Raw genomic sequence first — 18,876 nt, forward strand, 5'->3', positions numbered from 1 at the left:
AGTAACTTTAAAAAAATTTTTTTTTAATTAAACAACGGCCTCCGTTTTTTGTTTCAGCCTGTGGAACGCAGACGGCACAGGTCGGTGCCACTGAGGATCCCCAAGTCCCTGTGCCTGCCCTTCAAGCTGACTCCCAAGCCAGTGGCTGTGGAGAAAACCCCAGTGATCCTGGAACCAAGCGAATCCAAGGTGAGAGGCCATGGGTTGGTTGTGATGGAGCCTATTCGTGTCATCCTTGCTGTCTCTGACAGTTGGAATTTGTATGAGTGAGAGGCATGAGCTGGGAGAGATGGAGCACATCCGTGTCATCCTTGCTGGCTCTGACAGTGGGAATTTGTATGAGTGAGAGGCATGAGCTGGGAGAGATGGAGCACACCCATGTCATCCTTGCTGGCTCTTACAGTTGGAATTTGTGTGAGTGAGAGGCATGAGCTGGGAGAGATGGAGCACATCCATGTCATCCTTGCTGGCTCTGACAGTGGGAATTTGTATGAGTGAGAGGCCATGGGCTGGCAGTGATGGAGCACATTTGTGTCATCCTTGCTGGCTCTGACAGTGGGAATTTGAATTACCAGTATAAAGTGCTTTTGATTTGTCTCTGTACAAAAGTAAACGCTACATATAAATATCTTTATTATTGTATTGCATTGTAGTTTATTACTCTTTCTCACTTCAGGTTTCTCTGTTTAAAATTTGAGCTGTTTTCCACTGGGAGAGTGTATCGCTACAGTGCAGAGCCACCATTTTCTTTTCTTTCTTTTCTTTTCTTTTCTGTTTCTTTTATACACACACACACACACTTTTCTGCAATTCTGGAATGTTTGTGTGTTTGATGAAAGTGAAATACCTGGTACCGCATACGCCAGACATGCAAGCCATTTCCATGATGTGTTATTTTAATCATGGGCGCAATAAGTAATTGAAAAATTTGATTTGGGGGGACAGGGTGCAGTTACATGTATACGTTCTTAATTATCTTAGAACTTAGAATTTTGATCAAGTAGACAGCTGCTCACACTGGTGCTTTGAACTCTTAGATATTTCAGAACATGGATATTGAAATCAAGTAGACAGCTGCTCACACTGGTGCTTTGAACTCTTAGATATTTCAGAACATGGATATTGAAATCAAGTAGACAGCTGCTCATGCTGGTGCTTTGAACTCTTAGATATTTCAGAACATGGATATTGAAATCAAGTAGACAGCTGCTCATGCTGGTGCTTTAAACTTAGATATTTTAGAAGATGGATTTTGAATCAAGGAGACAGCTGCTCATGCTGGTGCTTTAAACTTAGATATTTTAGAAGATGGATTTTGAATCAAGGAGACAGCTGCTCACGCCCGGTGCTTTTGTTTCTTTCAACAGAAAGCGAAGTTCCTGCACCAGCTGAAGGTGGTGCACGAGTTTAACATGCGGACCAAGCACGCCATCATGCGGCAGAGAGCCCACAAGCACAGTCTGCAGATGGAGAAGAGGGCAGCGGAGAAGGACCAGAAGCTGAAGACTTCCAGGCAAGAGGTGTACCGACAGCTGGGCAAGATGGAGAGAGCCAAGGCTGCCAGAGAAAGAGGCAGAAGTAAACAGTCAAGCTGATGGGGGTGTGTGGGTGTAGGTGTGTGTGTCTGTGTGTGAAGGGTGACAGAGACCAAACACTGAAGACTCTGGATTGCAGTGGGTGGATGGATGGATAGCTGGGCAAGATGGAGAGAGCCAAGACTGCCAGAGAAAGAGACAGAAGTAAACAGTTGAGTTGATGTGGGTGTGTGTGTTGGGGTGTGTGTGTGTGAAGGGTGACAGAGACCAGACACTGACGACTTTTTGGATTGCAACGGATGGACAGGCAGCTGGGCAAGGTGAAGGAAGTCATGTGTGCCAGAGACAGGAGCAGAAGTAGAGCACAGAGAAGAAAGTTTCCCTTACTCAAATTGAACTCGCATGTTTCAGTGGTCCCTCACCACCTTCCCCAGCAAAATGGATTTAGGAAACTCTTGGGCTGGACAGTTGTCCGTGAACTTGAGAACAGAAGTAGACATTCTGGAGTGTGTAAGAGAGTGTTGGAAAACATTCTTTCTTTGGAAAAGGTCTCATTTATTCCTGACTTTTTTTTATCACCATTACAAAAGTGCATTTCTGGTTCAATTGACAATGACTTGGAAACTTGGTAATACATTTCCGTTAAGACTGCCATGGCCACATAAACTGGTTTCTTTTGCAAAGCAGAAGATGAAGATGAAGAAACCTTTCAGTGGAAAGGTCAATTTTTTTAACCTTTGGCTGGAACATAATTGCAAAAAGACCAGGTCTTCTTTACTTTTCTTTTTTTCAGTTGATTGAATCAGTGTCATCTCTGTCTTGACCAGTCTGGTCAGTCTGTTAGTGGTGCTACAGGTTTGCAGCAAAGATACTGGCATCAGAGTAAAGACAAGAAAAAGCCCTGAGGGAGAAAGCTGTGAAACCCACAAAGTGCTTGGGAAAACTCACCATGAGCTGCTCTTGGCATGTTTCTGTTACCCATATGCATGTTTGAGAGTGTGGGCTGGGGCCTGGGGGGTGTTTGAGAGAAAGAAAGAGAGAGAGAGAGTGTGTCGGTGTGTGTTTACAGTTGTGTGGTGGGGAGGGGGGGGGGGTTACAAATGTGTGTGTTTGAGTATTTCTAAAAATAAGAGACATTAAGAGCTGACACGGATCACAATTGACATGAATCACACAGCACTTTGTTCATGTTTGATCTGGGCTTAGTTTCAGGAAATTCGTGGGGAGTATTCTAATGTTGTCTACAGTCTCAGAGCCAGCGAATGTCTTGTTTTGACGAGTTAACAGGGAACTGAAAATTAATCCTTCTGATAAAACTGCTGGTCCCTTACTATTGAATAGTAAGCTCTGTTGTGAAACATTGTGTATAATGCTATCTTGTGTGAATGACATGTGGCTGGTGTTATGTTATTCAAAGGGATTCTGATGATGCATATTGAGCTCTAAATAAAATTGTTGAAATGAAACATTTGTTAGTGTACATGTACATATAGTTAGGACAGACACTGCTCTTGAAACTGGGCATCAAACTGAAACAATCACAATAAAGTGAAAGTCAGAATCACATATGATGAACCTTGTTCACCTAAATGACAGATTTGACATGATCATTAAAGATACACTTCAGCATGAACTTTGCACTTTCTGTGTTTTCCCTGTTCATCAAGCAATGATAATGATACTCTGGATTGCTTTTTTCTTTTTTTCTTTTTTTTTTTCTTTTTCTTCAAAATACAAGTGGATGGTTTTGTGATAGGCTTCGATCAGCTGTGTGCTCAGACATCAACCATGATTGGTTATTTTGTTCAACAACACTCAGACCAGTAATGAAGTAAACAAACTCTCAACAGGACATCCAAAATGGTGATTAACCCTTTGACTAATGGTATGCCAAATGATCAACATCCTCGCAAAAATAAAGATGAAAAATAATATCACAAAAATTCTGATTATGCTCAAACAGTCAAAGGTATATAAATGTGGTGGTTGGTGTGTTTTTTCAAAATTTTTATTGAACCAAAATGAAAAGTGAATACAATGGTGACAGAATGATTTAATTCACAATCATGAGAGGATAACCAAGATATATATGAATCATGAGAAGATAAAACCAAGATATACAGATACATAGATAGATAGTGAAAACAAATCAGCCAAAATATCATGGCTCCTTACCAGTTGACACCTCTGCATAACAGAGAGAGAGAAAAAAAAGTATGTTTGTTTCTGTCAGGTGGCCTAGTTGTGTGTTTCAACAATGTGGAACAGAACATTTGAAGTTCAGTGACTGGAAGATCTCTTGTAAACAGAATGTGAAGTTCATCTATTTCATTATCATAACATAAAGCTTATAAATATTCTTTTTGGTTGTCATTTCATGATGATAACTGAACTAAAAATGGCAAAAAAATAAAACAGTAGTCCATGCAGGTATATGGAATATGGAAAAACACAAGAATAAAAAAAATAACTGTTCATTGTTTAAGAATCTGATGATCGTGATAACAACGACCTCTGCACAACCATGATAATAATGACTGTAATGATAATATCAATTATATTAACAATTTAATCACTGTTAGCCGCACGACATTTGGCCAAGCAAAGCAAACCGATAGGCCTAGTTTGCATCAGTTTGACATGGTAAGTATATGTATCACCAAACATGGAGTATAATACAAACTCCTCCTTTTAATGATATTAATGATAATCCAAGCTGTGTGGTCCAGTCTCCAGTCTACATAATAAGATAAGGTGTTGCAAGAATAACTTGTTACAAGAAAACAGCAGAAGAAACTCGAGCATATCTTTTACTGCTTTGAGCAAACTTGATTTCAGAATTAGATTAATGAAATAAGGCAGATTATAACAGCACTGGATTTTAAGCACAATTTATTTTCTTTAACCTTTGTCATTGAAAATATAAATCAGCCGGTAATGATTCAAGCATGATGGTAGGTTCTTTCATTTTCATGCCATATGAAATTTTGTTCTCTATTTCTGACAATGCATGAAAAAAGAAAAAAAATTAGCCCACGGGGTACACATGAGAACTGAAGACGTGAAACAAAATTCCAGTCTGACTACGCAAACAGGAAGAGAAGAAAAAAATGATCAATTATATGGGTTTAAGAAGAAATACACAGTGATATACTGTAGGTCCTACAAAAAATCACCAGATAAAACAGTCATGATCACTCCCAGGAAAGCTGTTAATTTTTAGAGCCAGGGTCTGCTACTTGTGAATAAACAAGTGTTTAGAATTATAGAACGCTGTCTGCAGAAATTAAAGTCATATATTTCTCAGGAAAAAAAAAAGAGGATATATAAAAATTTATGATACTGAAATTTTAGATACATTGAGCATTGTTTAATTTATAAGTATCACTTAAATCTGATAGTGTTCATAGTATCATTGCAAAGCACATAATGTTCAGAAGTTATGCACTAAAGAAATACCCTGCTTAATAATAATGATAATAATAATCTCCAAATTCTCCAGAGTTACTCTTTATACATACTCTTTCCTTTCAATTGAATACCTCGTTCTCTTCCTGTCTGAACAGACAGTTGCTGATTTAACATTCTAACAGGTACAAAAGAGAGTACAGTACTTTCAAGCAGCATCTTAACACAGCAGATCAGTAGCAGATAAATGAAGATCAACAAGTTCTTAATTCTCTTTTAATTCACCTTCTGATGCATCGTTCGAAGGTTGTTTGCATTCAAGAAAGACTTAATCCAGACAAGCATGTTTTATAGACAATGGAAATCGGCAGAAGCACTCTTTGTTCTTTTTTTTTCAGAAGACAGGGTTTCAGCAGGAAAAATTTGACAGTAAACAGGTGCTGTTTTGACAACCTGGATACACTCGGTTATCAATGAGTTGAAAGACCAGTGCATGATTTAGATATCATCATGGTGGTGTGTTCGCTTTCCTTGGCCGGCCTGCTTGCCTTGGTCTGTGCCAGTAGTGGTTTTCACACATGGAAGGAACAGAAAGAAACATCATGCGTTAACTTTATTTCACTTTGCGGGAGTCGGAAAGGGGAGCAGGTAGGAATAAACGTTTGAAATAATTTTCATCTTATCACCTGCTTTTCTTTACATATTCTCTCTCTCTCTCTCTCTCCCTCTCTTTCTCTCTCTCATGAGTTTTATCTCTCTTTTGTCAACGACATCCCTCCCCACTCCCACACATTGATGTGGCTTCCCTTGTATTTTGGCCCAAGGCCAATGTACATTAAAATGTTCGAGTTCTCTCTCTCTCTCTCTCTCTCTCTCTCTCATGAGTTTTATCTCTCTTCCTTTTCTCATTTTCTTCTCCTTCTCTCATTCTCCCCATCCCTCATTCCCCTCTTTCACTCTTCAAAAAATGTCAAAGACAAAACATGCACATTTCGATATCCAAATGTATGTGTGTGTGAGGATGTGTGTTCGTGTGTGTGTGTACAGAGAGAGAGATTTTGTGCAGCCAAGTAAATGTATGTATCACAAGAAAGAAGAGAACTCAAATTCACCATCACTGCGACAAGCTGGAGGTGTCAGCCTGCTGAACAGGGCATTAGCATATGACGCTGTGGAATGGGAACATTGTTCCACACCATCTGCAGCGCAGTGTTGGAGACCCAAGTAAATCCTACACACACACACACACCATAATCATGAACATTTATTATCTCAGCCTAACTGAAGTCCCTAGAGTTAGCAATTCACTGGTGGGCAGGGTGATTGCATACATCCCAGCACAAACTAAAAAAAAAAAGCATATATGTGATTATTCATAGGGGAACATATCTTGAAAGAAAAAGCAGTGAGAACTTTAACAGAAATTGATGTAATAAATGATGATAACAATAATATGCAACACAGTCATAAAGGTACATGCAAGCAAAAATATGCAAGCATGTACACATGCATGCACATACGTCTACGCACATACACAAGATACTGACATTCAGACCCATTCTTAATATCCACTAACAATGCTTACAATACATTTTTTAACAGAAGTGTGTGAACTACAGTTCTAACCATGGTATTGATGCTTTCAATGTATGTGTTTTCCTTAAATGTTTTGTTTTTTGTCAATAAGCATTCACCAGCTCTTGATTTTGTTTGCTTGTTGTTGTTCAGTTTTGGGTTGTTCTTTTTTGTTTGTTTGTTTGTTTGGTTGGGGTTTTTGTTTGTTTTTTGGGGGGTGTTTTTTGTCATTTTTTTAGACCTGCCTAGACTCTCTCAAACAGTTCTTTCATCATCCAGAGGGTACTTACCTGCAGAGAGCAAGTTTGATGTCCTTGCGAATTTTGTTTTCACTGAAGGTCTGGTCATCTGCTTTCAAAAGTGGCAATATTTCCGTTAATTTGCCAAGCATACATGAATAGCTTTCAGCTAGGGCCTTGGACAGCAAACAGTGCAAGTTAACCCCTGAAAGCAGAAAAAAAGGGAGAAGTGGTCATGACATAGTTCCCTTTTTTATGTGGTGAATGTATGTCCAATACTTAACCTAATAACCTGAAGCTTTGTTAAGGTTGCTATGGAAAGCTCATGACATGAGGTATGTTAGTGATGCCCGTCTGTTTCGCTATCTTAGATAAGTTTCATCAAGATCTGTTTAAAATGTTCTTTCTAGTCTAGGCAGAGGTTCTGCATCTTTATTCTACATTACAAGTATAGTTCCCAATTCTATGAGTGTCTGTATCTAACCTTGCTCTGACACCACTAGCATTCAAACTGGCTGCAAGGGGCCAAGCTTTGTGTTGCACACCTGGATCACCCAACTCAAACCTTTTGGAAATGTTGTTCATCGGTTTTACATTTTGTCACTGAGGGTGATGTTAGACGGGAACAAAATGTGAGAGGTTGGATGGGAGGGGCTGGAAGTTGAAAGGGTGTGGTGGTGTAATGAACTGGATAATCATGGGAAAAGCTCAGAATGAAAGATGTCATGAAGAGTTTTAAAACCGCAGGAAGAGGCAAGAATGGAAAGAGACAAAAAAAAACAAAAAAATGTATGTCACCCTAATCACTTTTTTCAGCCATGTCTCATCAGTAGTTGTCTAATTTTTTTCATCCTTATGTTCCATTACGTTCAATGCAATCATCTGCTTAAATGTAACCACTATATCTCACATTGTACAAAGAAAATTACATGCCATTGTTCTGTCGCCACAGTTAAGTAACGACAATGCACCAAAATCGTCAAGCTGAAAAAATCAATTCATATCTGACCTCAAGAGATATCTGTACAAATCTACTTTGATGGATGTCCAGGTGTTGGCATGTTTGTGTGTGTGTGTGTGTGTGTGTGTGTGTGTGTGTGTGCTATTTGACATTGACACATTCCATTTGGTTTGTTTACTTATTTTATTTAATAAGTCTGAATTATAGTGCCCTGTGCTATTAGTTTTTGTGACCATGTTTTCTCCTATTGAAATTTGACTATGATTGTTAGTGCTCTGGGCCCCTGTACTTAGGAGATAGAGCACAATATAAAACTAATAGACCTGCGCCTTGATAGTAGTAAGCTGGTTGTTGTTGTTAACTCTCTCCATACGAAAGGCGAAAGAGACGACGTTAACAGCGTTTCACCCCAATTACCATCATCAAAATATTGCAAACGGAAGGCTCTTATACTGAAGACGTGAATGTTGACAAAGAATACCACAGTTCTGACGATGGAAGCTAAAGGTTGGGTCATTCAGACACCCACTGGACATCCGAGGAGTCTGTGTAGAAGAGAACAGAGGACTGGCTGTACTGAGTGAGTTAAAGTGATAGCAGTGTAAGGATTCCAAATCCTTGGCAACAGTTAGGGTGAATGGAAGCCATGGGTAGCCCGAGCTTCCTTGATCCTCCGTCTCGGCTCAGCCGCTCCTGTCAGGAGCGACACAGGGCGACATGTCTGACTACGACTGGGCTGCAGGAGCTGCAGGATTTGTAACGGGCTCCGCCAAGCCGCCTCAGGGGCTCCCACCCGGATTTCATTGGCCTTTGACTTTTGCTCAAGTCTACCCACAATGCAGTGGGGCCATTTCCCCATGATTGGAAAAGCCGTGGAGGGCAGGCGGGGACGTCTCTCTACCCCTGCATGTGCAAAGGACCTATAGTAGTAAAGTATTAGTTCTAAAGTCCAAGTTTAGCATTCTAAATTATTGCACCTATTTTACCTTCTTCAATTCTTGTGCATGTATGAAACGATATTACCATTAGTAGATGATGTAACCCATTTTAGATGGATTTCAACTCTTATTTTGTACATTATATGCTCAATTTTGATGCAGATTCAGTCAGTAAGCTAACATGCCACCATCTTGCTTTTCCATTTTTCGTCTAACAAACCATGGAAATGTAACCAATAAATAGGTGCAATAATTTAGGATGCTAACATTGGACATTACCTAATAGAACTTAAGTTGTACCAGTAGTACTGTGCCATTATCATCATCATTAGCTTATTATTAGGCCTATTACTTATTATCACCCATTGTCACATTCATCATCATCAACCACAGTAAAAAGGACGGTATAACACCTTGGACATCACAGGCATCGTGGACAAGCTCCTCAATGAGGTCGGGGTCTGGCATGTACTGTTCCAAGTCCTCAAGCAAGACACTGCTTGTCTCGCTGGTGGCTAGGGCACGCTGTCGGGCAATGCAATCTCGAGATGCGCTGTGGTAGCAGCGGTAACCGTCTATAATCTGCTGCTGAGACTCGTCGCTACGTTCGTTCAATCCCGGCGTATGTTTGAAAAAAAAAGAAAGAAAAAAAGTGAGAGAAAAAAGGCCAAAATAAAACAAACAATGAAAAATAATGAATATTAAAAAAAAATGAAAACTATATGTGAAGACAAAGTAACAGAAGCAGCAACTGTACACATGTAAAGGGATTTTTTTTTTTTTTTTTTTTTTTTTGCATGAATCAAACGTATGTAGCCTATTTTTGTAATTATTTTTTATCACCCCCATCCCTACCACATGCCCTTTTCACCCGCACCCGCTATATGTGTTGTGAACAGCAGCGGCAGATACATTAAACATTCAGAATACTGAGTTGTGTGTGTGTGTGTGTGTGTGTTACTCGCTTCCATTTCGTAAAGATGTGAGTGATGTTGTCTCTCAGTTTCACGCTGAGTTATCCCTGTACCTTACACATGTATTGAGCATAACAACATTTACATGCATGTATATTTGTCTCTTAGTACAACGGCAGATATGCAAGTCGGCCAAAGTGCTAATATCTTCACCATTGGAAAATAAATTCTCTCTCTCTCTCTCTCTCTCTCTCTCTCTCTATCTATCTATCTATCTATCTTTTTCTGTCACTGTCACTGTGTTCTTTTTTGTTCTTAAGATAGTCGGTCAATAGACAAACATGCTAAAAAGAACTTTCAGCAGGTGGGACACACACACACACACACACACACACACACACGGGAGAGGGTTGGAGAGGGAAAGAGGGAGAGACCCAGTAGCTGGGACACACACACACACACACACACACACACACACGGGATAGGGTGGAAGAGGAAAAGAGGGAGAGACCCAGTAAGTGGGACACACACACACACACACACACACAGGGGAGAGGATGGGAGAGGGAGAGACCCACCGACAGAGGCAGAAATTGTGTACCTGCAGGACCCAGCGACTACGAAGCGGATTCGAGTTAACGTCATGAGGCGGATGTAGTTGACATCGTGCCAAGCCTCTTTCCCGGGAAACTTGAAGCGTGGCAACCCGTGCTCTTCAAAACACGCGTTCATGTGAGACTGGAAGACGGCAGAACTGAAGCAGTTATTTGGGCTGTCATCAGTGCTACCAGCCACGAAGAGTGGACCGCTGCAAAGCGCTGTTCAAAACAAAAAGAATACGTGTCATCCCGATTCGCTTATTTCTATTAATAGATTTGGCGATCCCTCTCATGTCCTCAGCTGTTCTCTCTCTCTCTCTCTCTCTGGTAGCTCTCTCTCTCTCTCTCTCTCTCTCTCTGGTAGCTCTCTCTCTCTCTCTCTCTCTGGTAGCTCTCTCTCTCTCTCTCTCTCTGGTAGCTCTCTCTCTCTCTCTCTCTCTGGTAGCTCTCTCTCTCTGGTAGCTCTCTCTCTCTGGTAGCTCTCTCTCTCTCTCTCTCTCTCTCTGGTAGCTCTCTCTCTCTCTGGTAGCTCTCTCTCTCTCTCTGGTAGCTCTCTCTCTCTCTCTCTCTGGTAGCTCTCTCTCTCTCTCTCTGGTAGCTCTCTCTCTCTCTCTCTCTGGTAGCTCTCTCTCTCTCTCTCTCTCTCTCTCCCCCAGCCATTGATAAAGCTCTCAAACCACAGATTTCTTGGAATAACAATTGACAACAACCTTTTTTGGGCGGACTTATCATAAAACTAACCTATGAAAGCAGGTTTTCTTCTTTTATTATTTTTTTTATGTATATCACCAACCAACTATTAACTGTTAAACACTTTCTTGATCATCATTGAAGAAAGTTGGGTTTGGGGTTTTTTTGTTGTTTTTTTTTTTTTTGTTTGTTTGTTTGTTGTTGTTTTTTCCAGGCATTTATCCGGTCCGCTATTGACAGTATCATGAATGAACCCAATGGGACACTGCGGCAAACGCCAACACCCGGAAGCTACTTCTCAGCCTTCGCTTAGCTAAGCACTGAACAAAACATCTACTGTGACAAAATTCAGACCACAGAAAAATCAACATTCTACAACTGAGCCAAAGTCTGACTTACAATAAAGTTCGGAAAACTGATGCACGAAAAAAAAAAAAAAAAAAAAAAAAAAAAAAAAAAAAAACCGCAAACAAACAACAGCAACGTGAAAACGACGAAACTGGGGAGTTCCTGGAATATATTTCAGTTTCAGTTTCGATGAGTCATCAAACGTGTGGACTGATCCCTATTCTACTTCGCTACGTCACATCTGCTTAGCAAAGTTGAATACTACTACTACTACTACTGCTGCTGCTATTACTACTACTAATGATGATGATGATGGATATTTACAATGCGTTCTGTCTCCGGAGCATAAATACCCAGGCCGGGAAAGAAAGTCGAAAAAAAGTTTCCTTTTGTAGATAAGCTGATAGGAAACCCCTTGACTGCCGTAAACGTATTACGTACGTAGGCCTATATAGTGATGTCACTGATGAAGGGGAAATAGCTCTGGAAAGCTGAAAATTCGCACAGTTTATCTAGAGTGGTATATCTCCAGACCATTTTCTCAGTTTTAGGCTTATTGTTTTGGATAATGTTTTATGACTTGAAACACCACTTTCTGCTGTTTTCCCTCTGGCACAGTGAAGGGGTTCAAGTACCAAATATTCAATATTAGTTGTAAGTTGTATGCCTTTCGCTTTAGTCTGACTAGGAGCAAAATTTACTCTCCTTGTTAACATTTCTCCTACTTTGTTCTCACATACATTTCTTTTCATTTACGTTGATATTAAAGTTTCTCAAAGACACGTCCGGGTAAAAGTAACTGCATGCACACACGCGCGCGCGCGTCATTTATCAAAATGACATTTAAGTTTTTCAACTGAAGACGGGGACGTTCGTTGAACAGAATTCCTTCCTGCAACTATTCATACTTACAGCTACAGACCAAGACTACGAGTTTTTGATACTGCCTTTTCAACAAGCATATCGGTTAACAAGGCGGGAACACACAACCATCGAACGCTCTCTCCAAAGTCACCTGCCGAACGAACGACTGATTAAACTCACACAGAAAAGCAAACAGCACCGCTTTCATGGAAGACATATTGCTGTTCAGTTCAACAACACACGGAAGAATGTTGATACTGATCCACTCAGACTGGCTCCAACTGCCACTGGCAGGTTGGCACTCCTAGTTTGTGGAGTGATGGCCCAGAGGTAACGCGTCCGCCTGGGAAGCGAGAGAATCTGAGTGCGCTGGTTCGAACCACGGCTCAGCCGCCGGTATTTTCTCCCCCTCCACTAGACCTTGAGTGGTGGTCTGGACGCTAGTCATTCGGATGAGACGATAAACCGAGGTCCCGTGTGCAGCATGCACTTAGCGCACGTAAAAGAACCCACGGCAACAAAAGGGTTGTTCCTGGCAAAATTCTGTAGAAAAATCCACTGCGATAGGAAAAATAAATAAAACTGCACGCAGGAAAAAATACAAAAAAATGGGTGGCGCTGTAATGTAGCGACGCGCTCTCCCTGGGGAGGGCAGCCCGAATTTCACACAGAGAAATCTGTTGTGATAAAAAGAAATACAAATACAAATACAAATAGTTTGTGTTAGGTAAAAACGGGAATTCCCATAAACAATTGGTCCAGTCACAAACTGAGCTCTCGGCTTCTGGTTAGTGTGCGTGTGGAAAAGGACACGTAGGCCAGGCTATGTCATCTCGTTTGAACAGGATATGGTTAGCAGTCATGTGTTAGCGCGGGCGCGCGCGCCACAAACACACACACACAGCCGAGAGGGACACAATGACAATGTTTTGTATGTCCGTTCAACAGCACCATTCAGACAAGTGGGCGAGAAAGACAACACCCTCACACACACACACACACACACACACACACACACACACGCTCACGCACGTGTACACGGCGCTGACACACACACGCGCACGCCGCACGCGCACACACACACACACACACACACACACACACACACACGGCCAGAGGATCATTTTGAAACGAATTGCCAGGACGTCAGTCAAATGCTGTCACAAATAATTTGCTTTTTCTTAAAATGTATTGCTTTCACAATGAATCTCGCTAACTAGTTTAGGCTGTTTTCATAATTTCAAGAAAGAATGTTCGTCACACTGTTTTGATCAGGAATACCAGTGAACGAGACGATTTTGAACATTCTTTTCCCTGTGTAATTGTATACAATACCATGAAACAGTAAAAATGACTGCTCTTGTTGTCAGAATATCAGATCAAAGTGCCAAGTTTAGAGAATTAAAAAATATATAAATATAACAGTAAATTCAGTTTGCATATAATATGGCTTCTTTTTTATTTTAAAAAAAAATTTTTTTGTGTGCCTATCCCAGATGTGCAATATTGTTTTAAACAAGATGACTGGAGAGAACTGAATTTTTCCGATTTTTATCCCAAATTGGGTATCAACCGACAAAGTATTTGCAGAGAAAATAGCAATGTTAAAGTTTACCACGGACACACAGACACACACATACACACACACGGACACACACACACACACACACACACACACACACACACACACACACACACACACACACACACACAACCGAACACCGGGTTAAAACATAGACTCAATTTGTTTACACAAGTGAGTCAAAAAGCGAACTTAATCTTCAGTCCGGTCTATTTCCACATGATGGACAATTAACATCTGGTAGATTTTCGTTATCAGCCAAGAACCATCTTTAACAATTTGTACAACCTTTGCGAGAAAAATGGAAACACTTTCTGGTAAATACGGCAAAGCAATCTTCAACCTGATAACATCGAAGCTGATCGATGGTAATCATAGTTTCTTCTTCTTCTTCCTTCGTGGGCTGCAACTCCCACGTTCACTCGTATGTACACGAGTGGGCTTTAACGTATATGACCGTTTTTACCCCGCCATGTAGACAGCCATACTGCGTTTTCGGGAGTTAATCATAGTTTGAATCGTCCCATTTCAGCTGAAGAAATTTTGCTTTGAGAAAACTAAAGAAACGAAAGCTGCTGGCCCTGACGGAATTACATGTGACATAACAAATGCATGCAATTGTAATCTGGTAATGAATAGACTCTTTGGACTACGTTTTTCAAATATCTATTCAATGGGGGGATTTATCATGAATGAATGAAAGAATCAGCTGTTCTTCCATTATACAAAAAATAATCCTCCTAATATTTATAAAGGTATATTCGTGTGTAACGTGTGTAGCAAATCATATAGTACAATTATTAACAGGAGATTCCGGGAGGCCTAATAAGGTTGCGTTGAATCAAACTTGTCCTTTTTTTTTTTTTAATTTAAATAGACGTCACCCTGTAACACAGACACTCACACACATGTGTCACATGAATACTAGGACAATCGAGACCAGGTAGTAACATAGGCTCATGTTTACACGCATCAGTTTTATTTACACACATTCGTTAAAATAAAAAAATAAAAAAATAAAATAAGGATTTTTTTTTTTTTTTTTTTTTAATACGGATCTAATAGGTCACATTTTCCTCTCCCTCGCCCCAAGATACTATGCATAAAACCGTACAAGGCTGTGTTCCTCAATTAACGAGAAACTAGTCGGAAAAGAAAACCGGATCTGCAGACGCTTTGATTGTGCACACTGTGAGATATAAAGAAGTGCAGATCTGGGATTAACCCATTGACAACTGAACCTGGGTGAAATTAAGATCATTGTGACGTGAGTTTGAAACGCAGTTAGAGACATACTACTTTCTGCGTACTTGATAATGGTCTAATTGATTTTGTTGATTCTGTTATAACATCCCCATTGGCTCCCTGTCTCACACAGAGTAAAGTGTAAGATCAGCACTCTATGTTATTAATGTATTCACAAATCTGCTCCTTCCTATCTTTGTGGCTGCCTTCACCTCTACACTCCATCTAGCTCTCTACGATCGGCTTCGGATCCACTCTGTTTACGCATACCCAGATTCAAACACTCCACTGTTGGACGCCGTTCTTTCTCTGTCTCTGGACCTTGTATTTGGAATGAACTTCCTCTTTCGCTTCGTCAGGTCTCCGCACTCAGCTCTTTCAAGTCTGGCCTTAAAACCTACCTCTTCACAAGATAGCCTCCCTCCCCTACCTCTTCCTTGTCTTCAGTTTCTTCAGTTTTAGAGTTATCAGTCATGCGTGTGAATGACTGGTGTGAAAGCGCTTAGATTTGTCTCTGCACAGGATGCAGCGCTATATAAGTACCATTATTATTATTATTATTAAAAGTAATGTAGTCCCAGGAGGAAGAAATCCAGAAAGAGAATGGCGACTGTCAACTTGACCTGTGAGATCAGTCGTATCTCAGTGAGGTGACAGCCATCCACTTAATTAGGAGCACACGGATCAGCAGCAGTCAAGGGGTTAACTAGTTGTCCCCCCTGTTGAGGATAGGTCATGGGTCGTACGACTTCGTGTAGACGCCTACCTTTTAAATTGTGAGGGCACCTTGAACGAACTCCTTCATCGACATACACATAAAGTTGACAGTTGGATGGGGGGAATCTCCAGAACTCGTTGGAAATGTGGGTCTCTCGGTCTGATTCAATATACACACGTGTTTACAATGATTATTCAAATGTTTCGCATGTTATCAGGATTGCAACTGAACAAAGAAATATCTGCAACAATTTGTGTGAATCTGCATGCTTTGTTCTTGTCTTTAATGTGTTGAAAATTGCTAAAAACATCCAAAATTTCGGTACCATTTTGTTGACATGGCAATGTGTCCGGCTGAACATGAAGTGGTCAGAAACAAATAATAATAGTCATGATAATAATGATAATGATAATAATACTAAATATTAATGATGATAATAACTGGACATTTATCCGCGCTTTCCTCATAGCACAAAGCGCTTTACAATCCACACACACACGCAAACGAAACACACTCAGTCCTCAACTCACAATCATGCACAATAAACATAATTATACGTGCGCATACAAACTTGTACGTACAATACAAATATACATACAAACATACATACACACATACATGCATCAATCCATCCATACACACTTTCGATGCACACACAAAACAGCGTTACAAATATACCTACACAATCAACTAACTACTTTCATGATTGAGAGAGGGTCTAGAGGAAATGCTGCTGGAAGTGGAAAGTCTTGAGGTTAGATTTGAAGGAAGGCAGTAAGGGGCTGTGATGGTCGTGGTGAGGCAAAGATTTCCATATTTGAACAACAGATGATGAAAAGGCTTGACCACCGCACTGTTCTCTTTTGTAGTTTTGGACGCGAAAAATTCTATCATCGGCAGCAGATGATGAAAACAAACCGTATCAAAACCCAGTCCATATACAGCTGATCTATATCTGTTTCTTGGTCTAATGGAATAGCGATCATCAATTAAAAAAAAATGGCATAGCAAATTTGAACTATTACGCAAAAAACCCGCGTGACAACCGTAAACAACACGTTCCACTTGACATGTTTTTCATTCATTCAATGGCATGTACATTCATGAACACACAACACTGACGTTCTTCTACTCGAAATAGGCGATCAACACATCTATTTTCGACAGCACATTCACTTATTTTCTGGTAAAAAAAAAATGTATATTCAAATGCAATCGAAGTCGCATATTCATGTTCGGTTCAGCTTTTCTGTGTTACTTCCGTACATGTAGACGTCCAGCCAGAAATATACATGAAAGCAAAATAGAACTATTTTCACGTGAATCATGCGGATTCATCGTGGTGAAGCGTAAATCAGTTTGACAAACACTCTTCAGTTGTGCGTGTTCATTCGCATCAAATGGTTGATATAATGCTCGAAAATAAACCGTGTATGTTAATTTCGTTGTTGTTATGGATTGTTAATGCGTTTTTCTCTTGTCCGATTAAGTTTTGACACAATCACTATTTCTTACACATGGCAAGGTGCGGCGATACTCGGATGCCGGCGTAAGATTTCGAAACAAGTCATGTTGTTCGATAATACTGCTTTCAGTTGAAGACTTGTCGCATTAGAAGTTCCGAACAACAACGTTCAAAGTAGAAAATCACCACCTTAATTACCTTGACGCTGCCTTGTGCTGTTTGGTGAATTTTTATCACGAAATGATGTGATTTATTCAGCTCACGTCGCAGACGAGGTGTGGAATGAAAAAATCGTTGTATCCGAGACGTCCGTCCCTACGTGCTTGTCGTTTTGGCAGAATTTGATTAGAACAGCCACATTTCACATCACACAAGTTCTGAAAAACCAGACTATAAACTGACTGTGATTTTTTTTTTTTTTTTTTTTTTTTTTTTAAAGTTTGGAGCATTTCACGTTTAGAAGTGCTTGAGATAAAGTCAAGTGTTTACGTTCGGACACGAGTATGTTCTTCCGCTCTGGTTTACACAGATAACAACAGCTCTTATTCTTAGTTTTTTCTTTTGCTCGTATGTTGTTGTTTTTTCCCCCTCATTATCTTGGGTCAGGTCAGGTCATTAGATCTGCTATACGCCTGCGAAACTTGGACAGTGTACCAACGACATGCCAAGAAGCTGAACCACTTCCACACAACATGCCTCAGGAAGCTACTGAACATCAAGTGGCAAGACAGGACCCCAGACACGGAGGTGCTTGCAAAAGCCACCCTTCCCAGCATCTTCACCATCCTGATGCAGTCCCAGCTTCGCTGGGCTGGACACGTGGCGCGAATGCCAGACCATTGGCTGCCCAAAAGGCTCTTCTATGGCGAGCTGCAACAAGGGAAGAGAACACACGGAGGTCAGAAGAAGCGCTTCAGAGATACTCTGAAAGTCTCTCTGAAAGCGTTTGATATCAACCCTGACTCTTGGGAGGAATCTGCAGTGGATCGTGACAAATGGCACGCTGCTGTGTACAAAGGCGCCAAGTTGTGCGAGGCCAACAGGACTGCTGCAGCTGTTCAGAAGAGGCAGGCCAGAAAGTCACGGGCAAACAAGCTCCCTGACAATGATATGCCTGTCTCTGTCTGCCCCAACTGTCAGCGAACATTTCGTGCGCAGATTGGACTATTCAGCCATCTGCGCATTCACAGACAGATTCATGAGCACCACCCCCCCCCCCCCCCCACCACCACCACCACCCTCCCCCCATCCCCCAGCTGGATGACAACGATGGTCATCATCGATCTCGATGGACACACGCCGCCATCTTGTACTTTTATTACATTTTGTTCTTCTGTAATCCTACAGATATATTCACTATGAGGATAAAGCTGATCAGTTTTCTGTTGATTGATCGAATAAAAAGATACAAACAATCCGATACGGTTTTTATCAGAAATCTTCAGATAAAGAGAATAACTTTTGTCAAGTGATATCAATTATACTGTTCCCGTTTTGTAATGAAATGAACAGTAGTACTTTAAACAGTTAAACTTTGGAAATCATTATTGAGAAAATAGAGTGGATGTAGTGTTTCTGAAAAAAAAGGGGAAAAAATCATATAGGGTAGGTTAGTCTAGGTATTTTGGGTTCAATGTTACATAATTTTGTCATAAGGTTTTAGGCATGATTATAAAATACACAGTTTTGCACAGACTTTGTTTGATTTCATTGCATGGGGTAAGGACTGCATGATATTTTCATTACAAGCATTATCATAAACCCAGTGGTTCAAACATCTATGTTGGGAAAGTTA

The 18,876-nt window shown here is 40.6% G+C and overlaps 2 protein-coding genes across 6 annotated transcripts in view; one reads left to right on the forward strand and one right to left on the reverse strand.

Moving 5' to 3' along the window:
- LOC143284877 (ribosome biogenesis protein BMS1 homolog) overlaps positions 1-3,145 on the forward strand; it is a 30,473-nt gene extending 27,328 nt beyond the window's left edge. For all 4 annotated transcript variants that reach the window (XM_076591991.1, XM_076592008.1, XM_076592017.1 and 1 more), the window contains exons 23-24: positions 58-189; positions 1,368-3,145. In XM_076591991.1, the coding sequence (XP_076448106.1) occupies positions 58-189; positions 1,368-1,595 (360 nt within the window). In that variant the 3' untranslated portion in view covers positions 1,596-3,145. The remainder of the gene's footprint in view (positions 1-57; positions 190-1,367) is intronic.
- Positions 3,146-3,521: 376 nt separating this feature from the next.
- Positions 3,522-17,426, reverse strand: LOC143284896 (uncharacterized). Of its 2 annotated transcripts, none has more exons than XM_076592036.1 (6): positions 17,280-17,426; positions 10,172-10,388; positions 9,070-9,257; positions 6,809-6,962; positions 6,056-6,174; positions 3,522-5,497 (listed from the first exon to the last, which is right to left on the reverse strand). In XM_076592036.1, the coding sequence occupies exons 2-6, from the start codon at positions 10,300-10,302 to the stop codon at positions 5,442-5,444; spliced, it is 648 nt and encodes a 215-aa protein (XP_076448151.1). In that variant the 5' UTR covers positions 10,303-10,388; positions 17,280-17,426; the 3' UTR covers positions 3,522-5,441. The 2 variants fall into 2 exon arrangements, with proteins under 2 accessions (XP_076448151.1, XP_076448141.1); XM_076592026.1 differs by lacking the exon at positions 17,280-17,426 and adding an exon at positions 12,252-12,662.
- Positions 17,427-18,876: the final 1,450 nt, after the last annotated feature.

The sequence above is a fragment of the Babylonia areolata genome, chromosome 1 (assembly GCF_041734735.1).
Source record: "Babylonia areolata isolate BAREFJ2019XMU chromosome 1, ASM4173473v1, whole genome shotgun sequence".
Classification (NCBI taxonomy): Eukaryota; Metazoa; Mollusca; class Gastropoda; order Neogastropoda; family Buccinidae; genus Babylonia; species Babylonia areolata.

Bases quoted from the DNA above. Each gene is read 5' to 3' on its own strand.
- LOC143284896 (XM_076592026.1), bottom strand. From the start codon at position 12,288: ATGTCTTCCATGAAAGCGGTGCTGTTTGCTTTTCTGT. The intron at 9,258-10,171 runs GTACACAATTTC...GAACGAACGTAG, and splicing joins GTAGTCGCTGGGTCCTGCAG to CGACGAGTCTCAGCAGCAGA. The intron at 6,963-9,069 runs GTGTTATACCGT...TTCTGCTTTCAG, and splicing joins CGATGCCTGTGATGTCCAAG to GGGTTAACTTGCACTGTTTG.